The sequence below is a fragment of the Canis lupus genome, chromosome 14 (genome assembly GCF_003254725.2).
Source record: "Canis lupus dingo isolate Sandy chromosome 14, ASM325472v2, whole genome shotgun sequence".
NCBI lineage: Eukaryota > Metazoa > Chordata > Mammalia > Carnivora > Canidae > Canis > Canis lupus.
The window spans coordinates 40230075-40244994 of record NC_064256.1 but is presented as its reverse complement, the minus strand read 5'-3'; the positions used below and the strand labels follow the sequence as shown (position 1 = coordinate 40244994).

General features: G+C 53.1%; 1 protein-coding gene and 1 long non-coding RNA gene across 3 annotated transcripts; one reads left to right on the top strand and one right to left on the bottom strand.

The window, feature by feature from the left end:
* Window positions 1–597: 597 nt before the first annotated feature.
* Window positions 598–7477, top strand: HOXA13 (homeobox A13). 2 transcript variants are annotated; one of them, XR_004804811.2, is made up of 4 exons: window positions 598–1641; window positions 2369–4585; window positions 6002–6100; window positions 6892–7477. XR_004804811.2 is itself a non-coding variant. In XM_025464465.2 (2 exons), the coding sequence occupies exons 1-2, from the start codon at window positions 717–719 to the stop codon at window positions 2611–2613; spliced, it is 1170 nt and encodes a 389-aa protein (XP_025320250.1). In that variant the 5' UTR covers window positions 598–716; the 3' UTR covers window positions 2614–5018. The 2 variants fall into 2 exon arrangements, 1 of the variants encoding a protein (XP_025320250.1); XM_025464465.2 differs by lacking the exons at window positions 6002–6100; window positions 6892–7477 and having other exon boundaries at window positions 2369–5018.
* Window positions 7478–11749: 4272 nt separating this feature from the next.
* LOC112670630 (uncharacterized) lies at window positions 11750–14334 on the bottom strand. Its single transcript, XR_003143092.3, has 2 exons — window positions 13094–14334; window positions 11750–12478 (listed from the first exon to the last, which is right to left on the bottom strand). It is a non-coding gene; the product is annotated as an uncharacterized LOC112670630 (long non-coding RNA).
* Between the last annotated feature and the right edge of the window lie 586 nt (window positions 14335–14920).

The window sequence follows — 14920 nt, the reverse complement described above, 5'->3', positions numbered from 1 at the left end:
GCATCCGTAAATGCCCCGCCACGGTCCCCCTGGAAAGAGCCAAATCGTGACGCTGTCGACTCCAAAGGCGCTAGTGTCCACGCTAGGGTCTCACTGCAGAAAGACTCGCGGATACCTGGAAAGAAAACAGCCTCGGAGGCCCCAGGAAAAGACTCAGCCTGGACTACGCCCTGTTTTCGCTACTACCCCGTCCCCGCCCGCCCGCCCGCAGTTACCTGACCTACTCCCACTGCTTCAGGTCTCGACGCCACCGCGCGCCTCCGTCCCCTCCCCGCCTAACTCCGCTCTGGGCCCCGCCGGGATGGAGGAAGGGAAGGGGAGCTGCGAGGAAGCCGCCCTTTCCCCCCTGCCCACCCGCCGGGTCCCCCTCCCCACCCCACCCCACCCCACCCCACCCCCTCGCCCGGGTCCCCCGCCTCTCCCCGGGGTGAACGGTGAGCGGCGGCGCGGCGGGCGCTGGCGCTGGCTCTGGGGACGGCGCGGGCGGCGGCGGGGACCGCGGGTGCACGGCGCGGAGCCCGGGCTGGAGCCGCCCGCTTTGCATACGCCGTGGGCGGAGCGGGGGGGGGGCGGGCCAATGGGCGGCCGCCTGGCGCGACCCCGCGGGGCGCGATCCGCCCCCCTCGCTCGGGCCCCGGCCCCGCGCCGCGCGCTCTTCACTTCTTGGGGGCTTTTTAAAACAGCGCCACTGGGGTCTTCTCCATGCGGCTCGGGCTATGACAGCCTCCGTGCTCCTCCACCCCCGCTGGATCGAGCCCACCGTCATGTTTCTCTACGACAACGGCGGTGGCTTGGTGGCCGACGAACTCAACAAGAACATGGAAGGGGCGGCGGCGGCGGCGGCGGCGGCGGCAGCGGCGGCGGCGGCCGGGGCCGGGGGCGGGGGCTTCCCCCACCCGGCGGCCGCGGCCGCGGGGGGCAACTTCTCGGTGGCGGCGGCGGCCGCGGCGGCGGCGGCGGCCGCAGCCAACCAGTGCCGCAACCTGATGGCGCATCCGGCGCCCCTGGCGCCCGGCGCCGCGGCCGCCTACAACAGCGCGCCCGGGGAGGCGCCCCCGTCGGCCGCCGCTGCCGCCGCCGCCGCCGCCGCCGCCGCTGCAGCGGCCGCGGCCGCGTCGTCCTCGGGAGGGCCCGGCCCGGCGGGCCCGGCGGGCGCCGAGGCCGCCAAGCAGTGCAGCCCCTGCTCGGCGGCGGCGCAGAGCTCGTCGGGGCCCGCGGCGCTGCCCTACGGCTATTTCGGCAGCGGCTACTACCCGTGCGCCCGCATGGGCCCGCACCCCAACGCCATCAAGTCGTGCGCGCAGCCCGCCTCGGCCGCCGCGGCCGCCGCCGCCTTCGCGGACAAGTACATGGATACCGCCGGCCCCGCGGCCGAGGAGTTCAGCTCCCGCGCCAAGGAGTTCGCCTTCTACCACCAGGGCTACGCGCCCGGGCCTTACCACCACCATCAGCCCGTGCCTGGCTACCTGGATATGCCGGTGGTGCCCGGCCTCGGGGGCCCCGGCGAGTCGCGCCACGAGCCCCTGGGTCTTCCCATGGAAAGCTACCAGCCCTGGGCGCTGCCCAACGGCTGGAACGGCCAAATGTACTGCCCCAAAGAGCAGGCGCAGCCTCCCCACCTCTGGAAGTCCACTCTGCCCGGTAAATGGCGCCCCCTTCTCACCCCGGCCCCCCGGCTCTGCTCCAGCTTCTCTGCCGCTCGCTCCCGGGTCACCCTCCCGCCCCCTCTGCCCTCTCCCCGGCCTGTCCTGGGAGTGCTGCTGCCCGGTGCGCCCGACCCCGGCTGGCGGGCGCGGCCCCGCGCTGCCCCCGAGTTGGGCTGGCTCCTGTGGCTCTCCCTGGGTGAGGGATGGCTGGGAAGACGCTTGGGGGGACCCTGGCTGGCTCCCTTCTCCCTCTGCGCCCCGCCCTCCCCAGCCCTTGACATCGACTTCAGGATGGAAAATTGACCTGGAAGCGGTTTCCCAAATTGCCCGCATTCGTTCTCTCAAAAACTGGCTTCAGTGTAGAAGCATCAAGTGTTGGGGCTCGGGGTGTACAGAGAGGAGTCTGGCATAAAAGTGCTGTCCCCTGAGTCTGGCGCTAAGGCGCGGGCCGCTGGGCCAGGCGGTCCAGAGAACCCAGTGTGCTGTGCGGACAGGCTGGCCCGGTCGGGGTGGTCATTGGAGCCCCAGGCGATTTCATTTCAGTGCAGGACTACCCACCCTCCCCACCGACCCTCCAGGCTCCAGCGGAAGGCTGGACTGTGCAATGCATGGCAAGGGGCAGTTGAGCGCTGCAAGGCGGGTGGCTCAGCTCGAGCTGTCGCCTGTGTCCTGGCCTGGGTGTCCTGGTCCTTGTGTAACTTGCCTTCTTCCCTGTCTTCCAGACGTGGTCTCTCATCCCTCAGACGCCAGCTCCTACAGGCGAGGGAGAAAGAAGCGCGTCCCTTACACCAAGGTGCAATTAAAAGAACTCGAACGGGAATATGCTACAAACAAATTCATTACCAAGGACAAACGGAGGCGGATATCAGCCACGACGAATCTCTCTGAGCGGCAGGTTACAATCTGGTTCCAGAACAGGAGGGTCAAAGAGAAAAAAGTCATCAACAAACTGAAGACCACTAGTTAATGGATTAAAAGTGGAACACGGGGGCAACTTGAAGAAATGTTTCAGAACTCGTTGCTTTGCCCAGATAATGAACACAATGCTTAATAATAATAATTGAAGAATGGGAAAGAGAAAGAGAAAGACACTGGCATTTTGCTTTCCTAAGGGGGACCTCTTTCTCCTTGGTGGAATCTACAACTCTTTTAAAACTTTATTCTAAGAAAAGGTAAAGACTTCCAGTTCTCCCGCCAACCCCACCAGACCGTTAAATGACAAACTCTAGAGTCAAACGTCAACCCCCAAATACGCAATTTCAGATAAGTTACGCATTTACTGAAATCTTGTAAGTATTTATGTGACCATACTATTTCAGGATACTGTGTTATATGGTAATAATCCAAAAGTTGGGTTACAAAAGCAAGAAGCTGTTGTAAACATCTGTTTGTCCTTGGGTCGCCATTGCCATCCCCTTTGCATGTTAAGTGACTGCTCAGGTAAATCTTAGTGAAATTCCTACCATTGTTGTATATTCTGCAAAACGTCCTATGTATAGATTTAGAGGGGGGAGAGAGAAGAAGGTACTGAAATAATGATCTTGGGCTATTTACAGTGAAGGAAGAAAGGGAGAGAAAGCTTTTCTGAGGATCATTGGTCTTGGTAGTAAATACAACCAGCTGAGCCTTTAAGGCTACAAGGGAACCCCAGGTTGGGAATGTCCTTCTGACAATAATTTTAAATTGCTTATAACGAGCATATTTTGTGGCATTTGGATTATATTTCCTGCTCAATATCATTTACTTTCCGAAGAATTTAATGACTTTTAAAAAATAGTTAAAGCATCAGCTGTTTCATAGAATTCACTTTATCAGATCTCCTGAGAGGTCCACCCCGACATGGTGAACTTTGGTTTGAAAAAAATTCATGTTTCATTTAAATTGGTATTACCAAATATTTACCAAGCATTTTGCTGAAGAGTAATTTTGCTTTCTGATTTCTTAGAAGACTCAGAACAGAAATCCATTCCCCGAAACATTTAGATGTTTACATTCTATATTTTGATCTATTAAAGGATTAGTATTTTTTTCCTTGTTTATTGTGTTATAAGATTACATTAGGAAGTTTAGGGATTCATCTTTACAGCACATTTTAATCAAGCAATTATTTCAACCAGCACATTCATTTGTTCACATTCACTATAAAATGCTATCTTGTAAATAAAGACATTCAGCACACTGTGAAAATGTATTTGTGCACCTGCTTTTCAAACATTTCTACTAAAAATAATAATTAAAAAGAACCTTAGATCTGTAGATAGTGATATAGAAGTATTAATTATGATAATAAAATAGTCACTGCCATTGAAATCTGAAGGAAATACTCTTTATTTTCCTATGCTAAGTGTGCACTGTACAGAAAGAAAGGGAGCAGGTTTGTCCTATACAAACTGAGGATCATTTTTTTCTGTTATTCAACCTTTTTTTCACTACAATTTTTTTTTAAGCGAAAGGAGAAATCCCTCATAACTAAAATGCTAAAAAATTTAGATAAGTGCTTCAAGAGAGTTAAAGTGTTAGGCATCCTGAAAAGGAGAAAGAAGAAAGGAGGAAGAGATAGTATAAATTCCCAGGCTCACTGCGGAAAATGAAAACCAGTTGTTTAGTATCAGTGATGCCCAGGCTGTAGTATTTTAAAATCTGCTGTTGGGTCTGCATGTGTCTGAAAAGGCAGGTTTTGATATTTGTTGAAATGACAGGACTAGGAAAGGCCTTAAACCTTGACCTTGACGAAAAAAGACAATTTGTGACCTTGACTTTTGACAGCTCATGAATTGGCCTCGGCTGGATTAGTAGATCAAGGGCGCCACCTCGCGTTGACAAGCTTCCTTGTAATTCTTCAGCTTCAAGGGAATCCAAAGGTCTTACCTCCTTGACTCCTTGTTTTAGAGATTTAGTACTCATTTCTTTGGCTCCAGATGGAACAAATTTGAATATATGTAAGTTATACATGTGCCTGTATATATGTGAATATATATTATATATGTGTATACATGTATACATTTGCATATCGGTGCTCGTGTGTGCTTGTATATATACTTGTAGAATCTGTACAGATATAGTGTCACTAATTACTGATGACCCGGGATGTTGTAATTTAAGGTGATTTCTAGAGTTGAGGTACAAAATGTACTTTACATGATGAAGTTTTGCTCCTTTTCTTTAATGGCCAAGTTTGATTTGTCTTCACAGTGCTTGCTCTGCCTCAGATTTCTGCAGATCTGCTTTAAAGCTGTACACTTTTGTTACAGTCTAAAAGGTGTTCTTAAATAACCACTTTCCTGGCCCTCACCCTCCAAGGTGGTCTACCATCCTAATTAGAGCTATAGGAGAGTCTATACGGCAAATAAAAAGTTTCAGATGCCTTGCTAACTCTAGAGTTCTAGAGTTACATTTCAGAAATTTGAAGAAACTCACCTCTTAAGAGGTCAGTATGGAGAGCTTAAAGATCTCATATCTACAAAATGACCATAATATGGATGCAGAAGGAGAGTTATCCTGGATAACTCAGAGCCGAGTGCTGCTCTTGGGTGGTGTGCAATCTTATACCGGGGCTTGTGAAGCTGCCATTTGATTTGTGGAAGAAATAGATACATTTAATATTAACAATCACCATCAAAACTATAATAAATATTATATCTACTACTTATTGACCCCCCAGCAACACATCAGGTGCTGTGTTTAGAGTCATAAATAATACATGTGTACGCTTTATATTTAATATACACATAAGGTAATGTGTTTTTGTCAAACCCATGCTATACACACACATATATATAGTGTGTGTGTGTATATATATATATATATATATATATATATATATATATATATATGTTGGTGGAACCAGGAGCCTTAGGATGCAGAACTTTGAAATGAGGTTAATTTTATCTTTATGGTAGAGAAAAGTAATTGTGAATCAAAAAACCATATTCATCATTTTGTGGGGAAAAAAATATTGGTTAGAAACCTGGCTGACGGAAACCTCCCCAACCCGAAGACTTAGAGCTTCTTTATAGATGGTGAATTATAGAATCTCTAAAGCTATCTCAGGAACAGCATGGCCTTGAAAACATACCCATGGAATGGTCTTGTGAAGTGCAATCCAGTTTCGCTGTCCTGAAAGTGGATTTTCACTCCACTTGTGGAAACAAATGAAAATGATGCTTCAGATCAAGCTCCCTACATCGTGTGCCACAGCACTCCCTTTCTAAATGAGCTGCCATCAAGCCAAAGTAACAACTTTCTCCCTAAATGTTTAAAGTGGTGGAAAATCCCCTCAAAGCTGGATCATACTGTGTGTTTACGGAACAGCTCCAAAGGGGACTCTTCTGTTGACGGGGGATATTTTTCTTTAGATGTAAGAAATATTCTGAGCCTCAGGCCTAGGAAGGAGGCCAACAGCAGCTCTGCAGCCGGGATACCGCCCCTTCCACAACCCATCGCAGGAACTCTGGGTAAAGTAGTAGTTTTCTTTTTTTTCCTCTTTGGTTTTTGAAGCTAATGACAGAAGATATTGCAAGGGTTTTTTTACCCCCTCTGCTCTAAAATGGCTGTTGATGATGTCGATCTTACCTAACTCCCCCACCTTTTAAAAATTCCCATGGATCTACCAGATAACCTGAAGCAAGCAATGGATTATGATGGCTCCCTAATGCCCAAATAGCAATTAATCTAAACCTGTAGAAAAAAAGACATCCAAGAGGATTCCGGCCACCATATAGGAATAACACTGGACACCAGGACAGTGTTGCTGAATAGCTGATTCAGATTTTTTTTTTTTCCTAAAAGGGAAACCTTTTTCTGAACAAGAAACTCTAAATATGGAAACAGCTAGACATCATTTTCCTTTATTAAATTTGCAAAGATTTTTAATCCTGTAATGGCCTACCATTTAAAAAATTGTAAATGTGGGACTTTAAAAAAAAACACACACACCACTTTTTCCATATGCTCTTAATTCTGTCAAATTTATTAAGGTATTTGAAGTGGATGATTGTAAAATGTCACTTTGCATTTAACTACTATTTATGCCTGATGCAGAACTGAAGCCATCCGTTTACATTGTTTAAAAAAAAAAACAGAAGCAATAATTTTTAAAGAAAGGGGGGAAATTATTTAAAAAAAAAACTCAACCTAATTGAAGTGTTTTCTTAAAAAATCACGAGGCAGGGAAATTCAGCTGAGGGTGATACATATGCGTGCGGGTCGCTAATGACACAGATTTCACCGTATAATATGTGTGCAGATTACACCCCGCTGCGTGTGTTTGGAGGGTTCGGTGAAGATGCGGCGTCTCGCTTCCCCTCTACGAATTCCGGAGTTTCGGAGCGGAGACGAAGGCTGTCCGGGACTGCTAAGCCCCAGACCCGGTGGGTTCAGAGGCGCCCTTCCGGATTTGCGGACCTCTACGGGAGAGACGCTGGGGGCTTCCTGATTTATGCGCATTCCTTTAAAGTTGATCGAATGCGTGTCACCAGCCCCAGACCTGGAGAATCAGAGAAATGTGCAGCAAGTAGCTCACATCCCATTTTTCATAAGCAATGATGTAGCGTTATCCAAGCGGTCTGGGGAGATTTATGCCTCGATTTTCGGACCCGCGCACAATAATTAAGTTTTCATCTGCTAGGCCGCCGGGTAAATAACAGCCGGCCTCGTTCTTTAGGAAAACACCCACTTTCCGATCGGCCGCTGCAACCACCCTCGCACGTCTGCCTCGCGCCGCCGAACGCCTGAGAGGTGTTTGCTATTTTTAATCCGATTTTAAAGGGAAGAAGAAAAGACGCTGGCACGGGGGGGAAAAAAAAGAAACAAGAAATCCCTCCGTGAAAGCAGCTAAGGCCTTGTCACAGTTGATTTCATTTCTCCCGGCTCCGTCGCGCCGCTGGGGGCTGGGTCCACCCGGCAGAGAGCCTCACAGCGGCCTCTCGGAGATGCTCGGGCCGTGGTGGGCGGCGGCGCGGGGCCCGAGCGGGGGCGCGGGGGCGCGGGGGGCGGCCGAGCCCGGGCCGCGCGGCTGCGGGAGGGGCGCCGCCTGAGGTCGCGCCCCCGGGCAGAGGCGAGGCTCGAAAATCATCCCTGCTTCCAAGCGAACCGTCCGCACAAAATGGAGGCTCGACCCCTCGCAGAGCCGGCCTGGCTCGCGAGGCCTGTGTGCGCGAGGAGCAGCGGCGCGGAAGGCCCGGCCGGGGTCGAGGCCCGAGCGGGGCGGACCCGGGAGGGCCACGGGCCCCCCGCGCCGGGGAGTCGCCCCGCAGCTGCAGGCTGACGTCACGGTCGCCCCGGAGCGGCCCGGGCCGGCCTCTCCAGGCGTTATTTGATGAGCACAGGCCGATTCAAACGAAGGTTTTGTGCGGGCGCCCGCTTCTCCGCCCCGCCCCGCCCTGCCCTCCCCGAGAGAATAATCGGGTATTTAATCTCTCCCGGTCTTAATTCTTGGCAGCGTGGAAGGTGGTTTGCACGGGAAATAAAACTTGACAGGAGCATTTTCTCTAAGAGGGGTTCTGAGACGGGCTGAAAAGAAACCGTGTTTTTCTCCACCAAATACTTCCGCTTTCTGGGCCCCCCGGGCCGAGGGGTGGGGTGACATCCGAGGGAGAGAGAGCGAGCCGGGCACGCAGGACCGCGCCGTGGACCGCGCTGCGGACGCTCCGGGCAGCGCCGGGCTCCGCCGGAGCCTGGGCCTGGGCCTGGGCCTGGGCCTGGGCCTGGGCCTGGGCCTGGGCCGGGAAGCGGCCTCGGGCCTCGCCGCGTCCAGCGCCTCTGCCGCTCGGCTCGGCCGTAGCCCCGGCGCCGTCCGCAGCCCCGAGCCCGGACCCCGCTCGCCCGGGAAGCTGGCACGGGCAGGGGCCGGGTGGGCGCCCGCAGGAGCACCCTGGCATTGGCCAAGGGCGCGTGGGGTCGAGCGAGAGAAGAGGGCGCTGGGGAGAGCCCTGCGCCGCTTGGCTTTGGCTCTGAGCCTTTTAGCCAAGGGGAGTTGGGGACCTGGGCTGGCAGAAGAGGTGGCGAGGGCGCTGCTGGGGGCTTTGTTTCGGCTGCGGGGCTGCAGACACTGCACAGAATGGAGGGGGGCACGGGGGTGAGCGGCGCAGCATGCGTGGGTTGTCCGGGCTGCTATTGGGTGGGAGAAGCCGCAGACAGCGGAATCCCCCTCCCGGCAGCTCGGAGAGCGCCCTCCCCTCGCGCCGCAAAGGTCAAGTCCTCGGCACCAAGGCCGCTCCACGGTCAGGGCCGCGGCGGACGCGGGAAGGCGCCGCAGGACCCGCACTTGGCCGCCTGCAAACAGGTTCCGATTGCCCGGGCTCTCGGACCGGAGGCAGGGGCTCCTGCCTGGCTTCCTACTCCGTCGCTCCCAGCCCTACTGAAAAGGAGTTCCCGCAGCCAGGGTTGGCCCAGGCTAAGTCCCCGTCGAATCCTAGAAGAGCGGGTCCAGGAGACTTCGGAGCCGCGGAGGCCTAGCCCGGGCGAGAGGCAGCGCCCGCAAGCTCAGGAGAGACGATGTGGCTGGATCGGAGTTCTGGGCTCCGGCAGAAGCAAGGGACCGGCAGGGCCAGAATAGGATAGGGGAGCAAGGATCCTGCTGGGAACCTCTCTTAAGGTACTTGGGTTCACATCTGCTCCTTCAAGTGCACGCTGATGCTTTGTGCACTTGGATGCTCTTCTTCTCCTGCCTAAAATCTGGGCCAAGAAATGAGGTGCACTCTGCCAAAGGTAAAAGTCCCTGACTCCCGGGTGGGGGGCCGCTGGAGGGGGGGGGGACAAACCCACTCACTGTGCCCTGGATGGGTGGGAGCCCCTGCCCTCTGCCTGTAGCCTGCCTGTAGCAGGTCACATATCAGGCCCAGTGGTAAACAAATAGCTTAAGCGGGGTCTGCCCTGAACGCATTGCTCCAGGTGATTCAAAAAGGCCCTGCAAAGGAATTATCTATTTTTTTTTTTTTTTTTTTTTTTTGCACGGAAGACAGAAAAGCTGAGCTTTATCCCTAGAACTGCATGGGTGGAGCAGGGCTTGAGGAGACACTAGCTGGAGGAATTCTCCATGGATAGGTACCATCACAGAACTGCCTGGAAGGGCATGTAGGGGAGACTCCTAAGGCAGGGTTGCACTGGGCATGGGCTCTCTTTTTTCAAGTCTGAAATGTGAGCTATGGATTGCCACCGAGTAGAAATGGAGGAGCCTGGGGAACTGCCCTAGGAGGCAGCTGGAGCTTGGGGCATGGAGGCTTCCCGTGAGCCACAGCTGAGGGCTAGGGCTGGCCTTCTGGTTGGGCCGCCCTCTTTTGTCCTCTTTATTGCAGATACCCTTGGCTGCAGAAACCCGTTTGGGCCGAAGTTTCTGGGAGAATGGAAAGCAGACGCTGTGAACCAGGGCTTTGTCCTTCAAAGTTTCCCCTACTCCATGTTCCTATTTGATGGGGGGGGGAGGATTTTTTTTTTTAATGAACCCACCGCAACATAAAAATAAAAATAGTTTTTCTCAAAGGAAGTAACTCTCTCCCATCAGTTTGGGACCCACTAAACTAAATATAACTAGATCGCTAGGGTGTCTGAGACTCTCAGTTAAGCCCTATGCCCCACTCTTCTATGGCCAAGGGAAGGATGTGGACTTCTTCAGATGTTTAGGGACCTTGGAAGATTGAATCTGTGAGTCAGATGAGAACCAACCATAAGATCAAGTTCAAGACATTACCTGTTCCTGTGCTTTAGGGGAAGGTAGAGGAGTTTGTGGACAGGAGGGTGCCTGGCCAAGCCAAGGGGATAAGTTAGCCACTGTCTCCACCTTGTAGTGAAGAGAGGGTCTCCTGATATTTCATTGAGCCTCAGTCCTGCCTCTGGACAGCGCCTGGAAATGTGATAGATTGGCCATGATCTGCCGATAGGCTGTTTCTTGAAAACAAATACTAGGAGGTGCTTTGGCCTCTCCCAGACAACCCATTACCCAGAATCACCATGGAAGACAGATGCACCTCCAGACACCTCCCACGTGGAGGGAGACAGCCCCTAAATAAAAGCCTGACCTGCAACTCCAGGGAAGACTCCGTGGCTGTTTCTACCCTGGGCCACCAGTTGCCCTTTGCACCTGTGTGCATATGGTCACTGGGGTTGAAGTAGTCTTCTGTGGAGCTTTCCAGAAATAGGTGTGACATTTAGGGACAGAAGTAGCTAGAGGCTCAATCCAACAAGAAAAGGCAAAAAAAGTTGGTGCCCTAAGCCATCCCTAGATAAATGACTGTAGATCTTCGTGAGTGAGGTTTGGTTTGTCCGGTGGGCCTAACCCCTCCCAGGCTGGCTGCCGTCCAGGAACCAGGTCCAAGAAGAGAAGGAGGGAGTATTGCTGAGAGAGAGAAAGAGAGAGAGAGAGAGAAAGGACACGGTAGAGCCTTGGAAAGAGTGTTCAGAAGAATGAGGTAAGAGCATCTAGTTCAGGTCCCTGGTGGAGGCCTAAAACTGGTGTGTGTGTGTTGGGGGGGGGGGTCAGTAACCTAACAGCCCTCTTTCTCTGCGCTTGAGTGTTGGTGCCCTTCCAGTGGCACCTCAGGTCTTGCTCAGCGTAGGAGGGGCATCAGAAAAGGCAGAAGGCTGCAGAAGGGGAGACTCCACTGGCAAAAAAAGGATGATGGGGAAACAGGCGAGCAGGAGCTGCAGGGAGACAGGCTCAGCTAAGGAGGGAATGTGGTGAGAGGGCAGCCTGGTATTGGCACTCACAGTATTGACAACATGCTGAGGAGTGAAGAAGCTGCAAGTGCTGGCATTGGGGATTCTAAGATTTGGAGGTCAATAAGCCAGTCCCAGTGCCTGGGCAAGCACCAAAGACTTAAAGAGGGCAGCCCAGCAGCAGTGCCACTTGGGGTTGGGAACCCCAGAGTCTGGAGTTGCTCCCTGCCCACTGCTCTGTTCTCCCTTGGAGTGAGCAGGTGTTAAGCTGCCTATCAAGTGACAGTCCTTTCAGCTCAAGCCCCTCAAATGATTGCGCTGGAAACGCCCCCAGGATGACAACCCCCGGTTAAAGAGCCTGGAATTGCCCTGGTCCACAATGCACCAAGGCTACCCTGCCTGGGCACTGCCAGCAGGCACCCTTCTGCTACAAAAAGAAGTGGAGGCGGCAGTGCTGGGCAAAGGCACCTGGACACAATTTATTCCAGTATCTTGCCCAGGAAGGTGGGTGGAGAGCAGGATGCAGGAGTCATCCCCACCAGAGCGCACTCAGCCCGAGCAAGGAGGATCCGGGAGGTGCTGCCGAACCCCTCATCCCCCCCCCCCCCCCAATTTAGGGCCAAATCAAATGGAGCTTTGCAAAGGCTTGGTCTGCTTTGCTGAGCAAATCGCCTCGTTAGCCGTTTCCGCTTGACAAGGCAGGCGCGGGCGCCAGCCTTCTCCTCTCCGGGTGGCCATCTCCAAACGCTGCTTGGGGAGCGACAGGGCCCGGCCCTGCGAGGGCTGCTTAGACCTTGAAGTTTGGAAAAACAACAAGAAGAGATTGAAAAGGCTCCCTCCCTTCTCCGCAGACACACACGCACCGTCAGGCCGCCGCCACTTCCTGCCTTTGTTTTTCTTCCTTCAAAACATTTTTGGCCTTTTGCATTAGCTGCCGTGGGGCTCTAGGTGGAGGATAAAGGGAAATACATGCTGAAGACTGTTTTCTGGAGATGGCCCCCTCGCTGCGAAGCTCCTGAGAAAGAACAGTTCATGGGCAACCAGTCGCCAGGGCCAATGTCAGAGCCTTGCCGGCTTGATCTCTTCAAGAAATGAGACCCGGACTTGGCTTTGCAGGGTGGCCTTAGCACCGGTCAGGTCTTCCCCTGAGCCGGGTGAGCTCAGTTCGGCGGTTGGGCCTCCTGCAAAGCGGAGGAGTCCGTTGGGCTTAGAGCAAAGTCAAAACCGAGGCGCTGCAGCTCTGCCTCTCCACCTTCCCAGATTTGGTCTGATCCTTAGATCTGAGACCATCCCCAACTACCCACCCCCCACCCCCCACCCCCGCCGCCACCGCCGCCACCGCCGCCACCGCCACCGCCACCCAGAACATTCACTCTGCCAGTACATTCCAAGCAAGAGGGGCAGGAGTGGGCAAAGCTGGGAACGGTACTTAGCCTTGGGGACCTGAGCACCCCCTCCTGTCTCTGCTGGGGAAGTAAAAGCATTCACCACACCAGGCGTTTTCTGTTCTCCTGGCATCAAAAGCCTTTCCCTTCATCCATCTTCACTACAGCACCCCCACACATACCCTCTTCCAGCCTACATGTCCCTCTTGGCACCTCGCACTGGTACAGCCTTCTGAACTGCCCTGCCGACTGCTTTGGGGGAGCCTTCCTCCACCCCAGCCTCTCCTCGGAAATTTGCCTTTGTCTCCTGCAGACACCCATGGGATCCAGACCTGCTGGCACCCTCCCGGCTTGGCTCTCAAGGACATGGGAGGCATCGATCATGCAGAACAGCATATATCCCATACTGACCTTTCAGCGGGGACCCCCTCTCCCTGGCACCTAGGGGAAAAGCGATCTAATTAGGAGAGGGGCTGCGGCCGCTGGGGGAGGCGGCCTGGCGTCCCCCGCTGGTGGGCCACCGCAGCCGGTCTGCTCAGGCACAAGCTGAAGTTGACTGCCAAAACTGCTATAAAACCCCAGGTCTGTCTAGAACTGTTTTCGGTTCTTCTAGACGCCCCCGGGTTCAATTATAGTCTTAAAAGCCCTAATACAAGTGCAAGAATTTGTTTGCCTTCACCCAGGGGCGGGGCAAGCCCCGAAATGGTGGCGCCTTTGTTATGGCAAAGTCACTGAAACCCCTCAAGCATTCCTTTTGTTTGAGGGTCGGGGTGGCGGGGACTGGGTGGGCTGCTGGAAGATAGTTTGGGAGAGCCAAAATCAAGCTGGGGGACAGCTCAGATACTACTGTTCACAAACCTCTCTCCTCCTCCCTTTTATATTCTGTCTCCAAGAAAGATATGCTGTGGAGAAAAAAAATATTTTGCCTGGTTTGTCACTGCTGGAAATCGAAGTTTTTTCGCTGCAGGGCAATCCCGTAACTGTGATTCCCAGCTTTAGGAGGTCTCAGGCTGCCCTTCCCCAAATAACCTTCCTTCCCACCAGACCTTCTTACTCACACCGCTGCTGCCCTCTGCAGAAGCCACAGTGGACAAATATGTCAAGCTGAAGATGCACAAATAATTTCAAGTTCAACTCTCAGGGATTCAAGGGGTATGAAAGTTCTTGCAGCAAATCCTGAATAAAGAGTTCATTAAACCAATGTGTCCGAGCAGTTTGATTTGTGATAAGCAATGCTTGTAAAGGAAGGGGGTAGGAGCCACATAAACATTACTGCTAATAAATTAGTTTACTCCACTGCAGAGTAATTACTTGATATTATTGATATTTACAACGGGTATTCAAATGCAATGGTGGGCCATCATTTGCAGAAAATACATAATGAGAATAGTTCTTTTCCAGTGCAATACATGATTAGATTTGTTATTGAGTCAGTTACAGTCAGCTCAGCAATAAATAAATAAATCGATGTTGACACTTAAATACCAAAGATCTTAGAGTTTATACTCTAAATCTCCCCACAATATATAAATACCTTCGGCTATTTCCTGGATGGGGAAAGGGAAAAGGTTATCCTTTTTCATTTTTCGACTTTCCTTCAGCGACATCCAGCTTCTTCCAAGAAGATAGGTGCGGGAGGCCTCTGGGCCCCTCCCAACCCCCCCCCCCCCCCCCAGTCCTGCCTGGCTGCTCTGTGCCCTCTTCTTTCACTTCTCCCAAACGTTGATCATTCAATACTGCAGGATGGCTAGCGTTTTTCACCCACCTAATTTTTTTTCTTTCCTTTTCCCAAGAAAGCTAGACTCCTAGTTAAGCAGCTATGGCCCCTGTCTCTATCTTTGGCTCAAACCTAGCCTTTTCAAGGCGTTCTTGTCACCCACCGAGCGGGGAGTTTGGGAAGCACGGCTCTTTTCTTTAGCCTGGTGTCCCTTCCGTGGGATGAGTAGCAGAAAAGGCGCTGAGCCTTCTGAGTTTCTCCCTGCACATCCCTGGCTCTCAACGCTTTGCAAGGAAGAAGAGGAGCCGTGTTGCCCCTTAGCCACAGCTCTCCGGCCCTAGCCACCTCCTCCTCACTGCCTCCCCTCTCCTGCAGTTCTGCAGCTCCGCTGGCAGCCTGGTGGGCCCGGGAAAGGTGCAGCATACCCAGGAAAAGGCTCCTCGGATGTCAGCGCCTCTAAGCAGCCCAAGGCTCGCTTCAACTGCATGGTTTCCCGAGTCCTCAGCTCCAGAAGACCCGGC

Excerpts from the sequence above, each read along its gene's own strand:
- HOXA13 (XM_025464465.2), top strand. The coding sequence starts at position 717 with ATGACAGCCTCCGTGCTCCTCCACCCCCGCTGGATCGAGCCCACCGTC. Across the intron at positions 1,642-2,368 it reads CTGGAAGTCCACTCTGCCCG|ACGTGGTCTCTCATCCCTCA; the intron begins GTAAATGGCGCC and ends CCTGTCTTCCAG.